The sequence below is a fragment of the Cimex lectularius genome, unplaced genomic scaffold (genome assembly GCF_000648675.2).
Source record: "Cimex lectularius strain Harlan isolate CLEC.00 unplaced genomic scaffold, Clec_2.1 scaffold160, whole genome shotgun sequence".
In the NCBI taxonomy this organism is placed as follows: domain Eukaryota; kingdom Metazoa; phylum Arthropoda; class Insecta; order Hemiptera; family Cimicidae; genus Cimex; species Cimex lectularius.
Genome location: NW_019392776.1, coordinates 1,393,637 through 1,414,155, shown reverse-complemented (window position 1 = coordinate 1,414,155; position 20,519 = coordinate 1,393,637). Strand labels below are relative to the sequence as shown.

Here is a 20,519-nt window from a genome sequence, read left to right as displayed (position 1 = left end):
ACTGGAAAATGCATTTATTGACTTTATCAATTCTAAAAATTCTGAATTCTACTCAGACGGAATTAATAAGTTACCAACACGTTGGGAGAAATGTATTGAGAGTATGGGAAATTATTTTGATTAAAGAACATTGCTTTAAAGTAACTAGTTTCTTTTTTTTTGTTTAATACCAAAATCCTGCATTATTTTCCGGACAACCCAATATAATCAATTAAAAAACCATGGGCTCTGCTAGGATTTGAACACAGAACCACTAGCGTGGTAAATATGAGTTGGATGCCCTAACTACTTAGCCATTGCTGTCTCTAAGACTAAGAAAGAAGAAGATTCAAGAAAATCTAGGTTGGAGAAGACAATATTGACTCTTCACATGGCACTTAACTACTAACCAAGAACCAGAACCAGTAAACCAATTGTAAGATTTATGAAAATTTAACAAACAGTCTACACCATATACTTGCTCAAATTTTGATAATAATAACTCATATAATTATAATAAATTAAGTCAGTTTTGTCATTTATAATGGCGAGTGTTAGATCAAATTGGCACGAACAGTTCCTCAGTGAAGATGGCACAAAGTAAAATCGTGTTTGAGTAATAGATGGACCTAGTAAGTGGCTTAGTGCAGGTTCAACATAATTTTGTGAATTAAAAAAAAAATTCTCTCTAAATTTTGTATTATAACATTATAACAGGGAAGAAGTAATCCATTAATTACATTCATACCACATCACCTTGGGCAGTAGTTTAAAGGATTTTGGACCATATTAGAATCTTTATAGGTTGGAATTGGTTGAATCCCACAGTTCCATTCCACATCCAGATTTGTTGCAGTATTGTTGTAGATGAAGCATTTGTCTTGTAGTGAGAGTTTCAACATGTCATCATTTTGACCAGTTAATACCACCAGTTTTTTTTTTCTCTCTCTCTTTTATTCGACCGTGGAGTTCCAAATTCGTAGGTGATGTAAAATCCCAAATAGTGGACGCACTGGTGAGAGAGGAACAGATAGGCCAATGAAGGGTGGTTTGTTGAGTCTGATCCTCCGTATCTTGAAAGGTTTTTCAAAACAGATTGTCTTGGAGGTTTATGAAGACCACTCAGTTTTGGTTTGCAGAAAGGATAACAGTATTATATGTGAGGAGAATCTGGATTGATAGAATGTAGTATATAGTTTTTTTATTTAGAAATCGTGAGATGCGGTCTAGTGTGACGTAGGTTTCAGAAAAATATTTTCTTTATCGTGCCAACGTTTCGATCTTTATTGAGATCATCTTCAGGGCTCAAAGTGTTTGTCTTCTGTGTAATTGTGCCATTCTTGCGTGTCGTGTCGAGAGTGCCCAGTAGTATATAGTGACTCGGACCAAGCATGTTGCCTTGCAAAACACCCACTTATGCATAATAGATAAGGGTGAAGGAGGTTTAGGTTCGTACTTAAAAGAACCTATCGGACAGATATGATTTAGGATAAGGTAATAAGTTAGTTTGTGTGTGAAAAACTTTGTGTCTTAGTATGAAAAAAGTACTTTAATGTACTTTGCAGTCGCTATAATCAAATTTTTTTGACGGCTATTTCATATGGCTATCATCATTGAAATATATCATTTCTGACTGAGCAACGTTGAGCTATAACCTGCAATGCTCAACAAAAGCAGAAAAAGAATATTTTAAACAATTATATTTTTTTCTTGGCCCCTAGGTCTCATTGAAGAACAACAAGAACACTCGATATTTTTTGACCTAGTATCACCAGGGAAAAGATTAATTAAAACCCGTAATCCCACATTTGTAACCTTTCTTTCTTAGCACTTAATGATTATAAATGGTTTCAAAATCCTGATGAAGTAGATCCTGCAAAAATTTGACGAAGGAACTGAGTGTTTTTCTTTCAAATTTGCCTTATGCTTGATTTTTTGTTTACAATTATAATATTAAGGCTGACATCAATATCAGCTATCGGTTCAAGGCAGTGATAAATTTCAAGTATCCTTTTTTCCTCAGTTCATCCAGTGGCTTTTGCCAGATATGTAAATAAAAATTTAAAAAACTTAGTACTTTACTTTAAATGCTTACCCCATTTATAATATCGATCTTTCATATATGATTATTTATAATTTTGTATTGAAACTTTAGATGGGGCAGAGGACACCCTGATGAATATGCAGAAACAATGCATTTAGGTGAGGAAAAATTTGATCCAGATAGTGACAAGAAACCTAGAGCCGGACAAATTTTGTGGATAAGGGGACTAACTAGGTTGCAAACTCAGGTAAAATTGTTAATTATTACATTAGAATTTTAACAATTCCCTTTAATGAAAAAACCTTAAATATCTACTCTTAACAAGTATAGTCTCAGGTGTAATGCAATAATCAACTAACTGTTCTATTCAGTTATGCAGATAAAATTTACCGTTTCCCCTTCCCAGTTTTATCTCTTTCATTATACCTTTTATTATTATTTTTTAATTATTATTTTTCCATCATTTTAAAATTCCATTGCATATAGTCTTAGAAATCATTGACTTAACTGATTGTCAAAGGTTTTATTATAGTCATATGTATCTTTGTTGAAATATAAGAAATTTTATAGTTTTTATCATTTCTAGGGAGACAACTATTGAAACTAAAATTGTACTAATTGCCATTGAACTCTAAATCCACATTCCGAAAAAGAAAAAAAAAACCTCCCACATCCTTACATCCTTTCTATATTTTAAGGAGGATTGTATGAATTCTAAATATTAACCTGGTGGAGGTAGGCATGAGAAAGTTGTGTGTGTACGTGTGTGTGTTGTGAGTGTGTGTGCGCGTGTATGGTAATGAAAGTAAATCTATACTACCTTGTATACTTTACACACACACACTCAGTACACAAATTGTATGCACTCGATTATTTACCATTTTCCTTCTTTTTTTTTTATTTTTAGCAACATGATTTCATATAACAATTTGATATCATTTGGAGGGGGGTCTGAATTATCTTCTTTTTTTTCTCATAAAATTGCTATATACAAAACGATTTAACATGTCCAAAATCTATTTAAGTTAAATAGAATTCATAACCTTTTTAAAATTATTATAATAATGTATTTTAGTACTCTTTTTTTTTCTTTTTTTAATCTGTATTACATGTATCTATTGCTTCTGCATGATTGCATACTTATATATTACAATATATTTATGCTTTTTACCTGAGATTATTTTTCTAATCCAGTTGTTATTTGTTAGCTTATATAATAAAATAAATATATACATATACATATACACTATATAGTATACTATATATATTATATAATTGTGTATGGATATGCATGTATAAAATATGTTCATACATATATTACTCAAGTGTTAATTATTAATTGTGTTCTTTGAAACTTTCTTTATCATGATTTCTACCGGAAATTGTTTATTCTTTATGTTGTTAACCATGTGAATTCAAGATTTACTGTTAAGAAGCATGTTCTCTTAAATAATTGTTCATATTTTTGAAATACACCAAAACTGAATCAGAACAGAATACTTAGAAATTATTTGCAGCAAATTGTCATTAGACCGTTAAAACAATTTATTCATATTTTCAAAAGGAGAGGAACAAAAAAAAAACACTGTGTTCTTTCTACTATGTAATGTTACTTTATACTAATTGCATCATTGTAGGTTAACTGTATTCATTAAGCAAATATTCACAGAACTTCCTCATTAAAACTGTTGAGGCGTTATTTTTATCTTAAATATCTTTTATATTAAAGCAACAGTTAAATGTGTTCAGTTCAAAAGCCGAATGAATTTAAAAACATTAAAAGCATAAATACAGATCATGTTATGCAGTTAGCATTTTGATTTCACCCCATCAATTCTTACGTTGTTTCATTCAACTGCAATCTTACAGTGAAAAATTAAATATTAAAGGCGTCGGCCTCTTTAAAACCTGTGCACCACGACCAGTGTTGGTCTCAAGCTCCTCATTAAGTTTAAGGTTTTTTACCAGATCTCAAAACTTTTTCAGACTCCCATGTGTATCCTTCAGGCTCATGCTTTTCCTCTCCAAGGAGTATCTTGGCCTACATTTGCCTTCGGAGTCAGCAGTCCCAACTATTATTCTAGTTCTAACACATCCTAGATTTATTAGTTCTGCGTTTAGTTTCTGCGATGGCCCTTGTATGAATTCTTTTGCATGCCTCTGTCCAGGCAGGACATTGAATGGAGGACTTATCCATCGTCTGATGGATTCACAGTTTTGCCAGTTTGAACCACAAAAGTGTTCAAGGCCAATAGGTGCCCTCATCTAGCTTTCCTTGGTCAATTTTTTCAGCCACTTCATTGCCCTGGTAGTTTTATTTTCCCCAATGTCTGACGGCCCTAATGCAATCACAATCGACTCTGGACTTTACCGATGCCATAATTTTCCTCAGTGCCAGAGGCTGTCTAAGTAAATGGCTATTCTTAATCTTATAGTAAGAAAACCCTTTCTAGTTTTATTCATTTCTCATGTATTCGTACGGTAAAATTCGTTTTATAAATTACTATGTATATTTTTCAAATTAAGAGGAAAATTCTACGATTAGAGATAATGAAGGATTTAAAACAGTGTAAAGTTTTTTTAAATGTAATTTGTTTTCTTTTTCTGTTTTCTTCTCATCTCTACCAATTAATTTCAAGTCACTTATACTTTTATAAATGAATTTGTCTGCTTTCCCATTTTACCCATTTCTAGATTATCTTGTCATATCTCATTATATAGCCTTCAATAAAAAACTTTTTTTCAGTTCCGAATTTGTCCAATGTTTTAATAATTAAGGTTTTTAGTTGAGATAAAAAAGTCAGTGGCACGAGCGGATTCAAACCCACGATCTTCGGCTAGATACGTTGCTGCTCTACCACTTGAGCTATCGTGACCTCGATCCACTCAGACACCAACAATTTTTTACCTTTCACCTTTCAACCTTAATTAATCGTATGATATTAATTGGTCAAGCGGACCACGAAACTAGTGAATTTAATAAGTTTAAAATGAAGTATCCTTCACTAAAGCTCTCCATGGCCATTTCATTTTGTTGCCGAGAATCAAATTGATTACACGACATTTGAAAAATGGCAAAAAGGATGGAAAATTCAAAAGGTGTGGTTGAGATGGGAGGTTGTTACCTCAACTAAAAACCTTAATTAATTGTATGATATTAATTGGTCAAGCGGACCACGAAACTAGTGAATTTAATATGTTTTAATAATATTAAATGGTTGTAAGCAATTTTATTATCTATTCTCTTCTAGTACATTTTTAATTATGTTCCCTTTTTTATTGTACAGTGTTTTTTCTTATAAGTTTTTTGATAAACGTTATTAAATTTGACCTGTTTTTCATTGAAATTAATTGCATGATAGTCATTTTTCTTTTTTGACTACATTTTTAGTCCATTAAAGTTTATTTAAAACTATTCAGTTTTGGTATATTTCACTATCTTAATAGTGTGAATGGTTTCTGATTTACTTTCTTGTTTCAAACATTTCTGTATGATTAACCTACATTCACTTCGTATTAACACATTTTATTTTAACACGCACTACTATATTTTTTTTTTAAGTGGAAAAAGCACTAATGCTATGTTTGAAATTTATTCGACGTTGATAATAAAATAAATTATCGATGTTTTATATGTAAGAAAAGTATGGCATATAAAATCAATTGATTAAGGAATTTGTATAACTTTGTGTTTTAGTTTTATATGAACATGCTCTCTCAGTTTGTGCATAAATTAAGTAAGAAAACTTTATATAAAGAACAAAGGATTTTGTGCTTGTGTCTGTGTGTGTGTGAGAGAGAAGAGAATGGAAGTTTATTTTATTTAAAATCAATATCAAATCCCACTTTTTAGTTTGCAAAGTACTTACTACTACTTCTGATAGGATTGAATCATGTTTAAAGTTAATGCTTTACTTTAGCATGAATGAGAAGATAAATTGTTTATACAAAAAAAAATGTTTTAAAAGGTGTACTTTTGTAAAAGTTACTTTTGTTCCCTGTTGGTCTAACAGAGCGGGTATATTCCACTTTGACCTGTAAACACGCAATTATTTATTTTTTAAACCGTTGCTTAGAGATTTCTCCTTCTCTCTCATTCCGAATTAACAATTATCTATTATACCTTCTCCCATACCTTGAAGTTTTAATTAATTCGTTTTTTCATTACACATGTTAATTGAGAAAAAATTGATTATTTTGTTTTAATATTTTTTATTAGATTTCTGTATGACAATAAGCAGGAATTAATGCATTGAATTATGATGGAGGGAATGTTGCTGCTTAATTTTTTTGTTGCTCCACCTCTTTTATATTTTTATTTGATTCTTTTACAAATAAGAATCACTTCAAAATTTTCTTGTTATTTAATGGGATTTACAATTTCAATCTTATAATAATTACTGAGTTGAATACTTATTAAGACTTATTATTTAAGTCCCTTGAGATGCCTTTATACTTTCAATTATTTTCCCTATTTTCACTTGATCCGTCGTTCTTTTAGTCGTGCAAGTCATGCACGTTCCTACTTTTTTATTTACCTTTCTGGTAAATTTAGTGGTGTGGTTAATTTGGGTATGCATGTTCCTATACAGTCTTAACTTGTAAAAATGCTAGGTCTTTCACATCATATCATAGCATACATGAACACTTCATTTTTCATACTTCATATAACTGTATGTATGTCAGTTCATCAGGCTCTTTCATTTGTCAGACTTCTATCTTTTTTCTTATTACTATTGGTATGAGTGTGTTAATGGAAAAATCGTGGCATGGGCAACAAAATTCAGAGAGACGCAATCATCAGGGATAATTTCAACGCCCTCCCTGTGTTTTCCAGCTCCGAGTAATAAGAGCATTCAAGTCGACGCTAGAAGACCTGGAAGAGCGCAGATCTGTGCATAGTATGCACAGTTTACACAGTTTGCGCAGCTCACGAAGTCACACAGGCCCAAGACCACTGTCAGACATCACCTTTATTGATGAGGACCCTGTGAAAACTCCAACGCCAATGAACAACTCCTTCTTAACAAAACCAAGTCGCAGCACACTTTCCATCCCAAATGATCCCAATCGCCGCACAGTTACTGCCTCGAGTAGTTTAATAACAGACTTATCAAAAATACCCCATGAAACCAGTATTTAGTCCTAAATACACAAACAATACACCTTTAAGATTTTTTTTTCACCCATTTTAACCCGTTTTTATTTGCAAAATATCAACAGTGGTTGTGATTCCCATTAAAATGAAACATGGCTATCTAACTTTGCCTAAATTAATAAATTAATATATTCTTCAAATATTTCATTAATTGTGTAAATAAAGTGAAAAAAATATATATTTTTTTTTTTAACTGTTATTGCTAGTAGTAATGATATTTTCCCATTTGTTTCTTGTTACTACAAAAAAAATCTATATGTATATATACCTATATATGTATAAAATTTCTCATTTTTATACATATATATCTATATGCACAAACTAGGATTGCATTTTTTTTTTTTTTTTTTTCAAGTGTTTACAAGGCTATTCAGTAAGGTCAAATTTTTCGAGATGAATCTTTCCTCTAAATAACTTTTTTTTGTTTTAACTTACATCAAAATAATGGTAATTTCTATGCTGAATAATATCAAAACATATCAGAATATTTTCTAATCAAACCTACTATATTGTACTTAACACTGGTGGAATATTTGCGATAAAAATAATAAGTATTTTAATCTTTTCTTCATTTGTTTTCACTATATGTAACCTTTAGAATGAAGAATAGGGGTAACGTTAGTATTGAACTGAATGTTTAAGATATTTCAATTTAATAACGAGGACTGTTTAGAATTTATTTCATTAATTTAAGTAGTAACAAGCTAAACATAAAAAAAAATACTATATTGTTTACAAAAAAAATATATGTATATATTTTTGTCTTATAATCTTGTAGCTTAAAGAAAAACAAATAGGATTTTCAAGCTTGTTAAGAACTGTTCTAAAAATACACCTGTATTGCATTTAACTCGAATTAGTTTTTAAAAAAATCAAAGAAATTAAGGCATCAATAAAAGGGAACATAAATAATTTTAAAAGAAAAAACAAAGAGTGTGAAAGAGAGAGTGTGCGTGCGGGAGAGAGTGAGATGAGGGAGAAAGTGCGATTGTTAAAAGTCAGTATATAGCCATAATTGATTTCCTTAATATCTTAAGTATTTTTAACTCGTATTTTGTGTCTTGTTTTTCTTTGCTCATTTTAAAATTGCCCTTTGTATTTAGAAGTTATTTTATTATTAAAAAAAGAAAGAAAACCTTTTTAAAAAAAATTAAAAAACTTTACAATTTAGTTCCAGATTTAATGCTTCCTCTATTGTGGTAGTATTTTTGTTGTACTTTATTTTTTTAGTTACCTTTGAAGTTTTTTATTATTTTTTTATTATTATTATTTTTTTAGATGTTAAGTCATCAATTAGCAGTTCTTATATATTTATTGTAATTAGCTTGTAACCTGTCTGCATTATTATAGAGGTGATACCTGGCAATAAATGAATATCACATTATATACATCGCTAATGCAATCTGAAAAGACTCCACTGTATGTTGATATGTTCAAATTTTATCGCATTCAGTTTCAATTGTGAAATCGATAATGGTTTAATTACGAATCAACTAACAAAATGTGCCTTCTATGCACCAATTTCTTTCTTTTTTTTTATCTTGATCTATTGGTAAATTGAACCTAACTATTTTTCCATATTTCTGAATTTGCTAGAACATTTTCTTATACCTTTGGCTAAACTTAAAATTCTCTTTGGATAGAAAACTATTGCAAACTATTCATTCTAAGTATGTTATTTATCTTTTTTATATAAGCCAAAATTATAAGTAATGTGTGTTCATATTTTTATGTAAAAAAATTGTAAAGAGTATATACTATCAATAGTATATATAATATATATATATTAAAAAAGGCTTTAATATATAATAATTTGTTGATCTGGATAAAATAAACTATTACTTAGTTTTTATTGTTTTTAATTGGCCTGTTCTCATCTATTAGGAGTTTCAGATTGCAACAGCTTAACATTTTTTAATATGTTCATTATAAGGAGTGAAAGAGGGGCTGCAACATTTCTCCTGACCTTTACCTTTTTATCAATTAGATGAATGTTGTATTGTTATGAATGACTGGCCCCAAAATGAAGCTTGAATTTTTATTTTTCTCCCATCCTACATTTATTTTCTTTCTGTACCTTCTTTCTATTATTCTAAGTCCTATGTTCTGAACATTTACAGTTTTATTTTGAAAACATTTGTGTTATGATGCATATCCTCCAAAGCTACCAAAAGTTTTTAAAAAATTCATTAATTGTACTGTGTAGACATACTGTTTTGAAAACACTTTTTTCTTTCTTTTTTTTATATGATTAATTTATTAATTTTTTTTTTTTTAACCTTTTCGGGACTAGTGACGAGATATCTTGTTTGGGCTTGCACACTCCACAGGCCCTGCGACGAGTTATCTCGCCCTCGTGTTTTTTTTTTCTTTCTAGGAGCCCTAGCCGGACACGGCATTTTTTTTTTTTTTTTTTTTTTTTTTTTTTGCCATCCTCCCTTTCCCTTCTTAATCAATGGATCACTCTTTTCTCCCTTTTCACAATCTGTCCTCTCCCTCAAACTTTGCAAAAATGCGCTTTCTTTTTTCTAGAAGACAATTCGGCCACAATATCTCCTACCCGTCCTACCATTTACCCTTCTGTCTTTCTGATTTTTCGCTTTTTATCTACCAAATGGGGCTAGTTTTACATTATGTTCACAGTAATTTTTGCATTTTTTTTTTTTTTTAATTTTTATTGAGGAACATACTGTCAAATTTTGAACATAATTGCAACATAAGCAACGTTTTAAAATTGGGCCAAGGCTATAAGCGAGGGAACGCGTTTTACCATTCGAAAATCAGTCCCGAAAAGGTTAATACCACATTACTTGTCTATACATCACTATCATCTCAGCCATAATGCTCACATTGTAGTAATTTTATTTCCAAATGATGCCTCCTGACTTTCTTAATGTTTATAATACTTTTCACTTACAGCATCATAGTTTACTGACACAAATATTTTTTGTAGCCAATTTTGTAAACAATTACACTTTTTCTCTTTATGTTAATGATTAATATTGCTTATTAATCATTAACATAAATAGATCATAAACATAACATCTTCAATAGATGGTAAATAAAAAATGAAAATTAATATTAAAAATTAAAAAAAAAAGGTGTAATTATTTATAATTCGGTTTGCAAAAGGTCAGAAAAAATCGAAATATTTTTAAGTAGTAAAGCACCCTATTCTCCTTTTTATGTTGTTTCTACAATCTTCTCACTGCTGTATTGGCCTTTACTCTTGAAGGTGATAGGTGGTGAATTGCAAGAGCGTTTGATTCCAGTTCCCTACAGCAAGAGCTCCACTGACCAAGCTGTAAGACACTTTCCTACATTCTCAGACTGTCCGCTCGTTCGCAGTTTGTGATTGCTAATGCTATTGCTGTTGCTGTGTCTCTTATAGTGTGTTTCTTTCCTTAACTATATGCATGATGACTTTGATGTATTAACAATACCTTCATGAATAAATAAAGAAATATTTTGATGAAAAAAAAAAGGAAAAGTTACTTTGGAAAAAAAAGCCACATAGTCAAATTTTCGTTCATTTTTAAACAAAGAAAAGTGCATGCAATAGGAAAATTGGTTAGAACAATGAATTGTGCCAGCTTAGATTCATTGTCTACTTGAACAGGTTTCATAAAATTATTTTAAAATTAATTAAACATTTCTTTAATATACCTTGTTTGTTAGGGGCCCTGCATTTTTTATACAATTTATGCATTTTTTTCTCTCTAATTAAAGCACTATGCATATTTTTATTTAGACAAAAATTTTTTCTTACAAAAAAATGATGGAGTATAATCAATTCAATAGTTAAAAATTACAGTTCTACTTACAAACTGGTTAAGCGCATTTTGATCATTAAATGCTTAAATGAAAGCAGCAACAGGTTAAGACGCTCAAATAACCGCAGGTTGAAAAAATAAAGAAAGACCAGAAAAAGAAGTAAGAACAAACAGAAGGCTGACAATGATCTTACCTGTCAGAACCTAAACTTCCCACATTATTGTTATTTTTATTAACTGCTCAGACTATACGAATGTGAAGACAGCTCGACCAGTTTGCTAGTAGAACCACTATTTTTTTTTTAGGTGTTAAGTGTATTGTTTTCCTTTTTTTAGAGAAAAGCAGTCGTTATTTAAAATATAAAAAAAATCTGCGGAAAAACATGAAAATTGGTTATAACAGATTAATTCGGTCTGTGTTCAGACCAAATCAGCGAGTTTAGACCATAATGAATCAATAACGATCAAATTTTGCTTATATAGTAAACTTAAAAAATAAAAAAATAAACATACTTTATCTCTAAGTAATATTTGGTTTATCTCTCAATGTATTGTTTTTTTTGTTATGTTGCAATATATTGTGGTTAGGTGTAATTTATGTGCATGTACGTTTTAAAATTAAATGAAGGAAGGAATTGTTTATACAGAAAGTACACGAAAGCTACAGTTAAGTCTAGTTTTGCATTCATCATATAGTACCCAAGCTATTTTTTTCCTTTGCTGTTTTATTTTGTTTGATTTTGTTTGTTTGTTTTAAGTGAATCTGCTTTTACATATTTTGACTAGTACATTTTCAGTCCTATTCGATCCTTGATTGTGTTGCAGTGCCACCTCTTTCCCTGCCTTAACAATATTTGAAAATTTTAACTCATACCACATGATATACATAAATATATATACGTTGTAATATGTTTACTTAATGTCCAACTTAACAGTGTAGCGGAAAAAAAAAATACGGTATATATATATTGTATGTGTGGTGCGTAAAATTGCATGTGTGTTTAAATATATAATCGACTATATGTTCATACACACATGCATTGAGGGCAATTGCAGTTTAGGAAACCTGCTAATGATGTCTCAAGGTAAATTGGGGAATATTATTACACAAATTATTTGCATGGCAAGCGGGCGCTTTGACTCGCTAGCGAAATATTACAATTAACTTATTTATAGAGTCCGTTTATTTACTAAATATTTTCTCATTTTTTTGGGGTTTACAAAAGCCTATCTTGAACATCTTGCAATTAGCATTGAAATGAGTGTATGAATTGTTCCATTTTGCTGAGGCTGCATGGTGCAGCTACATACATGAGTGTTCATTATGCGTTTTTTTGTTTGTTTTTTTTAAAATAATTTATTTACATATTTATTTTTCGATTTTTTATTATTATATCCTACACCATTACCCGTTTTTTGTGTTTTTATGGCTGTGTGTCTTATTTTAAGTATTTGTGTGCATTTGCACACATTCCAATTTTGCAATGAATAAAATTAATTGCTTGGTTGCTGCGTTTTTATGCAATGGGTTGTTTGGTTTGATTAGTGTCTACAGCAGTAGTGTCAACAACATTTTTTTTAATTAAAAAAAAAAAAAATTAAAAAAGCGACTGTAATTTAAGTGGTGCATTTTTTCATAGCTGTATGATATTTATAAACATTTTTTCCACATGCTAAAATCTTATATTACCAATCATAGTTATACATTACTAATTAGTTATTAGAAAATGCTTCTGCATTATACCACATTTGCATATTTATAATAATCTATTGTAAATGCTTAAATACACAATTTTGTACGAATTTTTTTTTGTAATATTGCACATTTCTCTTCTTAGATTGTTATAAAGATGTTCAATTTGCACTATCAATCTTTAAAATAGTGCTAATTTTCTTTGGTATTTTATTAATTAACGAGTAATGATATTAAAAAAAAAAAAAAAACCATGACACTTGTAAATTAAAACTCAATGGAATAACCCATGTTATGTTTGTGTTTATATACACACCCCTGAAATATATAAACACACGCAAACATATATTTGTACTAGTAGACCTTTTTTCCCCCTAGTTAAAAGATTTCAAGGGAGGCAATGTTATTGTATATACTGTTGATTTCAGATGCAGTGCACATTCAGGGGAGCTGGCCTCTCAGAGCACAAATTCTTATAACTTTGTTTATTTTCCCAATTACATTGGGGGTTAATTGCCCAACAACTGTGTGTGAGTGTGATTAAGGTATTGTAATAAGTAGAAGAGAAAAGAACTGTACGATAAGGTGTTATTTTATCAAATATTTACGAATTGTATATAAAACAGAGAAAAAAAATTGAATATGTATATAACTAATCAGCTGAGTATTTGTTTATAAATATACTATTTAAAATATTGTTCTTATGATTAGTTCTGAGCGCATCGTACTACTATTTCAATTTGTCGCCAAGCCTCGGACATCTTCAGCTATTCAATACATCATATTGTTCTTCAAGGTGGAAAATTATTCTACTTATTTTTGATTAGAAACTTTTAAACCTCTGTTATCACTGCGTATCCTCACTCGATTGCACTATTTTTTACCTATAATGTAATGCATCACCTATGATATTATTGGATGTATTTTATTGTTTATAATTTATTGTAGTGGACTGGGATACTGCAAAAAAAATTAATGTTCAAATTAAACTTTTAATAGCAACAAGAAACGGTGAGATTGTGGTCTTCGTATATTTTACTGTATTAGAATTATTGAATACATAAAATTATTATAATAAAAAATGGTTTAATTAATTCACAATTATTTAGTAGTCAAACCTAAAGGTAAATTTGAGCTTAAAGTATAAAATGGAGACCACCATTTCACCTCTCAAGTATTGAAAATGCATTATAATTATTATAATTTTTGTAATAATGAGTTTTTCATTGTTATAACATATTTCTGTTGTTTTTTGTTTTTTTAATGCATCATAAGAGATAAAAAAATGTTATTAAACTGAGATGTCAATTTATATTGATTTTTTCTCTTTTTTATTTTATCACTTTTGTTTTTTAAGAATATTTTATAGAAAGTTATTTATTTTATCACAACTATTATTTTATTTGATCATTTATATTATTACTATTTATATTTTGTCTTATATTTTAGCATTCAACCTGATATGAACCATGCGATTTGTTTCGATTTGCCATGATTCTGTAATGATTTCTTAAGTCTCACATTAGCTTTTTCTGTAATTTTCTTCCATTATTATTGAAACATTCCATTATTTTTATTTTTCTCAATTTATTTTCTTCGAAATCAAGCATACGCCTTATTTTCTCCACCTCCCTGCCCCCTCTCCTACTGGCATAAATTTACCAATTATTTGTTTGCGAACTGAAATTTTACAAATGAAGAATTAAACATTTGTTGAATTTTAGCCCTAACTTTTGAGTATTGCAGAATTTTGTGGCGGATACGTGGCCTTCTGCGCATCACCTTGTTACCTTAAATGAAAGCAAAGTGGCCCCATCGTAAGCACTGCATGAGACCACTATCACTATTCTGTCGCGCTAACGTCCGCTTTTATTTTGTGAGTATAATAACCACAGTACTTGTTCGGCTTACATTATATGCTTCTCTTTGTGCTGATAATTTTTTTGTTTTAATTACTTTCTCACATTTCGGCCGTGTCACTGTTAAGCTCAATATATTACTATTCAAATTATTACAATGTTCAAATGTGTTTGTTATATGTGTTATTTGGGTTCATGTTAGGGGTGCTAAAGCATTTATTCTATTTATAATGTTATGTTCTGGATATCCTTAGAATTCAATGTGATTTATAATTTAAGTCAATTTGTAAAATGTAGCTTATTTAGTTAATGTCCCTTTCCACTTTTATTTTTTATTTTTTTATTTTTGTCTCATTACTATCAATATTATAACTGGTGATGAATGTTCAAAAAACAAACAAAACAAAAAAAAAACGAGCGTTTCTTATTGTCGCTGTATGAGAATTTTCATACAATTTATTTAGCATGTGAGGTAATTTCATGTGTCTGCTCTATGCTTTTTATATGTTGTTATATTTTTTATGTTTATGTATATATGTGTGCATGTTTGTGCACACATAAGTGACAACACGAGTGGAAAGTATACATCGGCCGAAATTAAATTTTTCCGACCGATGGCTACTTTCAAATTACACTACACACTGGCATCGACCCGAAAAACCTGTGTTCATGCCATGTCAATAGTTTGTAAGTACATAATAGTTTGAAGAGCAAATGACTGCATGAATATGTGTCTTTTTATTTTCAGATATATCCAAAATTTTGTTACATATCAGGATTTTGATCATATTTCCCTCTCCCCTACCTCCCCTAGAATTTATATATACACATACATATACATAATGAATATTTAAAGGAAAATATTATTTTTTAAATGAATTACACGACTGTATGCTTATTACTCTGTCTCTTGTCTTTTATGATGATGTGTATAAAAGTAGATTGTTAAAAGTTGCACTAAAGTTAGTTTTGTTGTGATGAAACGAAAGTGTTAAGCAATTTAAATATTAATCATTTCGATCATACAAATATAATATTCTGGTTGAATGATTTTTTTTTTTTTACAGAAAGTTTTTACATTTTTTTTTTTTCAATATTTATATGGAAAACTTGACCATTGCCAAAATATTATATCTATGTTCGGAGTTAATATTTTTAATGTGACACATTTTGCATGGGCTGTTAATGGTATTATGCACTGCATTTTTTAAATAATAACAATAAAATTAAGTGTGTCTCCAATTGCTTTATCTTAGGTATGCCAATTTGTGTCACTGAAAAACTATATAGATGTTATTGTTACAATTGACTTGTGCAAATGCTTAATTGTAAGATTTTTATGTATTTTTATCATAAAGTAGATATTATTGCTGTGTACAAATTAAATTGTGTACCGTCGTGAAGTTAAAAAAAAAAAAATCAATATATTTCTCAAAAAAAAAAAAATCTTTATATTGATTTTAATTAAGGATTATAAATTTTCACATTTACTTTGTTAAATTTCTTTTTTAAATTAAAATTAACATTTGACAACAAAAAAAAACTTGTTTGTAAGGGTAAGGACGTAATTTTTGATTACGAGTTACATGACAAACTTTAATTTATGGGAATTTCTTTTCAGGAAAAATGTAAATAGTAAACTATTAGCAGACGGTTCAAATGAAAGATGAAATTTAAAAAAAATTTTAAAAATTGTGCCATCATATCCAACAGTGTAAAAGTGTGAGTACAGAAATTGAGTTTATTCAATCATCTACTTCAAATCATCCACAGTTTGAATTTTCAATTTCATAAAGCAGGAGAGAGAGAAAAAAAATCGTGAAATATTACCAAAAAAAACTTTAGTTCATAAAATGTGTGCATTGATAGAAAATTAAAACTATATAATTTATTTTCATATAGCGGATATTATGTAATATAAAAAAAAAACTTTTTATTTTTTTAGTCAATGTTAAGAAATTTGTTATTGTTAAAAAGAAAAAAAATTGATAAGATTTTAAACCTTAAACTAAACGTTTTATTTTGTAGATTCAACCAGATATACCTAAAATTTGATTGCTGGTGCTATTTATTGTTGTTTTATTGTCGCTGATGTTATTGTTATCATTTTTAAATTGTTAGCCTTTAGGAAGAATATTGTTTATTATTTATATATAGTATGGTATGTCTGTGAATTTGCTCGTCATAAAAAATTTACAATCTTTCTTTTTCTATTCTTATTTCACTAGTGTAAAAATAGTTTCGCTATGAAGAAAATAGTTGCTAATCGAAAAAATTATAATAAACATCACACGTATTTAATTAATCAGCAATTTAAGAGAGAAAAAAATTTAGAGCTCACTGAATGTTTAAAGATTTAATCATACATTGTGTACATATATGTACTGATCTATCAAACATAGCTACTTTAGCGAGAGAGAAAAAAAAACACATTTTTAAAATTATAAGATAAAATTTTAGATGTAATTGTTTCTTTTCTAGTATTTTTATTTTTCAATAATATATTAAGTTAAAACAAAAAATGTTCCTGATAATGCTACAATTGGCTAAAAATGTGTCTTTTCATTTTTTTAACCAAATGTTTTAAAAACAGATTTTGTCAATACTTTAAATCAAAAATTGTTTCCAAAAGGGGTACATAATTTATCGATATTTATACAATTGTGCACATAGCATACATGTATATGTTTATATATATGCGTTTATGCGATGTTTAATCTATTTAATAAATAAACTAGGTTAACTATTTACGACATATGTAATATTACGATTAGTAGAAGCATGAAAAGTACTGCAAAATTTATTGAAAGATAAAAAAAGACCATAAGAAAAGTTTCTTTCTTTATTATATTTTATACCACAACACTAAATTGTAGTAAACATAGTGTAAAAATTATATTTAGGGCACAGAAAAATAAATGATTCCATGTGAAAAAAAAAGAAACAGTATTCTATAAAAACAAATTAATGTAAATATATACATAATTTTATTTCAATATTATAATAGATCATCTTTAATTATTAAATTTTGTTAATTAAGGTAATTAATTCATATGTTATTTATGGATTAACTATGAATTAGTTATTGTAAATAAAAGGTTGTCACTTGATTGTATAAAGTAAATATAATTATCTGTGTCGGAGTGTTTATCTTGCACATTATTCTAGGTTTTTGTATATATTAAAATAGTGTTTCTTTCAAACAAAAAGAAATATGGCTCAAAGTATAAAAAAGTTTTACAAAACAGCTTGTGAGTACATCAGTTCTTTAGACCTGTACCATAAAGTTGGGTTAGGAAGTAAATAACGAAAAATATAATCACACAAAAAAAGATAAATAAATAAATAAAAAAAATTTCACACACACAAAGCAGGGCAAAAATGAGTCATATACGAAATATCAAGGCGTCTTCTGAATGTTCACTGTACTGGTTTAAAAGAAAAAAAAAAAATTGAAAAGACAAAAATGATACAGAAATCATGTAAATGAACTGCAGCAGCTCGTATGCATGCAGCAGTTGTGTGCTTCTGTGCATTAGGGCATGCGGTGAGATCGGAACAACCACAAGGGTATGTCCCAGCATGTTTTTACAACACACAAATAACTGTAATAAAAATTGGAATCCCTCTCTTCATTGTATTTCGTTTCAGATACGAGTAGTAAATGCTTTCCGTCAGGGTCTCGACGCTCGCTATGGAGAGTCGCTTGCAGAGGTCCTCAGAAAGCAGACTTCCTTTAGTAAACGTCTCTCGCAGACCTCTTCCATTGATTACGCAGATAATGTAAACGACGAATTGATGATACCGGAAATCGATGTCGAACGACTTTCCTCTCATAGTCATACAGAGACAGCAGTCTAGTCATTATTTACTTTAAATTAATATATTTCAAACACAAAAGTTTAAAACTGAAAAAAAATGAAAAATACACTGTTGCCTAAAGACAGGCCTCCATTACCCATTGTTGTTTGTTTCATGGGTATTAAGGTCTGGTACATGTAATTATTGTACATTATAATATAGCCAATAACAAGATGTTTTAAACTATGTAAAAGGGTTATTGTTTAACTTTGTAGAATGTTATTTACATTAGAATGTTCAATTTACGCCCTATTACCTTCTCTGATTCATGGGATGGGTTTGCTTGTTATATGGCCTCCTTATATTCTGCATTAATTTATCAGTCTCCCTAATCGCTTAGAATTCTATCTTATAAATAAATTTTAAAAAACTTCTTCTCTTAACTATAGGATTACTTATTAGAACTAATAGTTTAACAAGAGGGTTTAAAAATAAAAAAAAACAAGGCTAGCATTTTGTAATATAACATTTAATATTAATATTTTTTCTTTAATTGTTTTTAAATAAGATGTTTAAAATATAATTTACAAAGATTTGTTATTTTTCGGCACACACACTCACGCATTCACACAGACTCAAACTCGTTAGGGAGACTGTAAAATTGTTAACATATTTATATATGTACATATATAAATATTATTGTTAAATTTCTAAACGATCATTAAACTGTTTAGTCTAAAATACTTTTTAAAAGTGGATGAGGACCAACTGTATAGATTTAATCTTCATCCCTTTCGTTTTACTAAATATGACTTTTAATTATTTTACATGTATAGCGATTTTTTTTAACTTAATAATCAAAATCCTTCCTTTTAATTTGATTTCCATAAATATTCCCTTTATACATGTTAATAACGAAAAAATTGGGCAGAACAGTTCGTCAGGCTAAGACAATTTGAATTTATGAGACATTGTGCAATTAAGTGTAATAAAAATAAATAACATGATGGCTTATTCCAAAAGAAATTTATAACAAACGTGTGTTTTCAAGTTTTCAAATTATTCAAGATTTAAAAGAGAAAAAAAAACACTTTCAATAAGATGTGATTGAAATAATTCGATAAAGACAAAATTTAAACTTAAAAACACAACTTTGTAGAACTTTGTGGTTTGCCTGTCGCGTTAGTTTTATAATAAATAAAATATTTAAAAAAAACACAACTTTGTCTTTTCATGGAAAAAAAAAATTAGTGAATCAGACACTGGATTTAGTAATTTATTTGGTGCTTCAATTATGTGCCATGCATATAATTTGCCATTTTAGATAGAACAGTTGTGTCGAAAAATGCTAAGTTAAGTTGCAGGATGAAAAAGTAAAAAAAAAAAAAGTAATAATAATAATGTAAACATTTAAAGAAGGCCCACTTGTAACGGTGAAATTGTGTGTGGATTTTTTCTTTCCATAGATGCTTGTGTCCTCCCTATGAATGAGGCTCTATCAAGGATTGTGTTGTTGAATTTACTCAGCATTATGTGCCTTATGTCATTTGCTTTTATTGTTGAAATTATATTATTTAATTATAGTCTAAATGGCATTGTTTGTTCATTGCTATGATATACTTGTTATATGGTACTATAGATATGATAAGTATAACCTGTGTCCTTTAAACTTCGGAGAAGGTTTAAAGGTATGAAAACACACCATATGTATATACACTAGATAATGTTTATTGCATTAATTAGTTTTGACACACAAATGTTATTAACTATCTCTAAAGTTCATTGTGTTCATTGATATAATTCTCTAAACCATTGTTATTAACAAATTGCAAACATTTTACATGTGTAGTGTATTTTTTTTCACACATATTAGATCTTTTGTGACTGTGCATACATATTGTAATTAGGCATAAATTTATTGAATATACTAACAAAATTAAATCAATTTAAACAGCTAATTACCCTCAAGCCAATCTCATGTTATAAATATTGTTGTTGTTCTAATATGTATGTATGATGAAATTATAAATACATTTACCACGTTTGGATGTACTTTGAGATTTTTTTTTTATCTGTATATCTAAACAAAAGGTAAATGTATTTATAAACATAGATGTAAATAAAATAATGTTAGACACAATAAGTCATGGTCATCTTAGGGCGTTAACATCATTGAAATGGTGTAAAAAAAGTAGTAGGGAATATGTCGGTC

The 20,519-nt window shown here is 28.9% G+C and overlaps 1 protein-coding gene across 16 annotated transcripts in view; it reads left to right on the top strand.

The window, feature by feature from the left end:
- The window catches only part of LOC106671441 (plasma membrane calcium-transporting ATPase 3), a 118,758-nt gene extending 99,063 nt beyond the window's left edge, over positions 1-19,695 (top strand). For 8 of the 16 annotated variants that reach the window (XM_024227620.1, XM_024227623.1, XM_014402338.2 and 5 more), the window contains 2 exons: positions 2,135-2,270; positions 6,861-7,195. In XM_024227620.1, coding sequence (XP_024083388.1) covers positions 2,135-2,270; positions 6,861-7,166 — 442 coding nt within the window. In that variant the 3' untranslated portion in view covers positions 7,167-7,195. Of the gene's footprint in view, positions 1-2,134; positions 2,271-6,860; positions 7,196-10,416; positions 10,486-13,075; positions 13,620-14,393; positions 14,525-16,127; positions 16,193-18,157 lie in introns of those variants that run through there. The other 8 variants (XM_024227622.1, XM_024227621.1, XM_024227624.1 and 5 more) reach the window with 6 other exon arrangements.
- Positions 19,696-20,519: the final 824 nt, after the last annotated feature.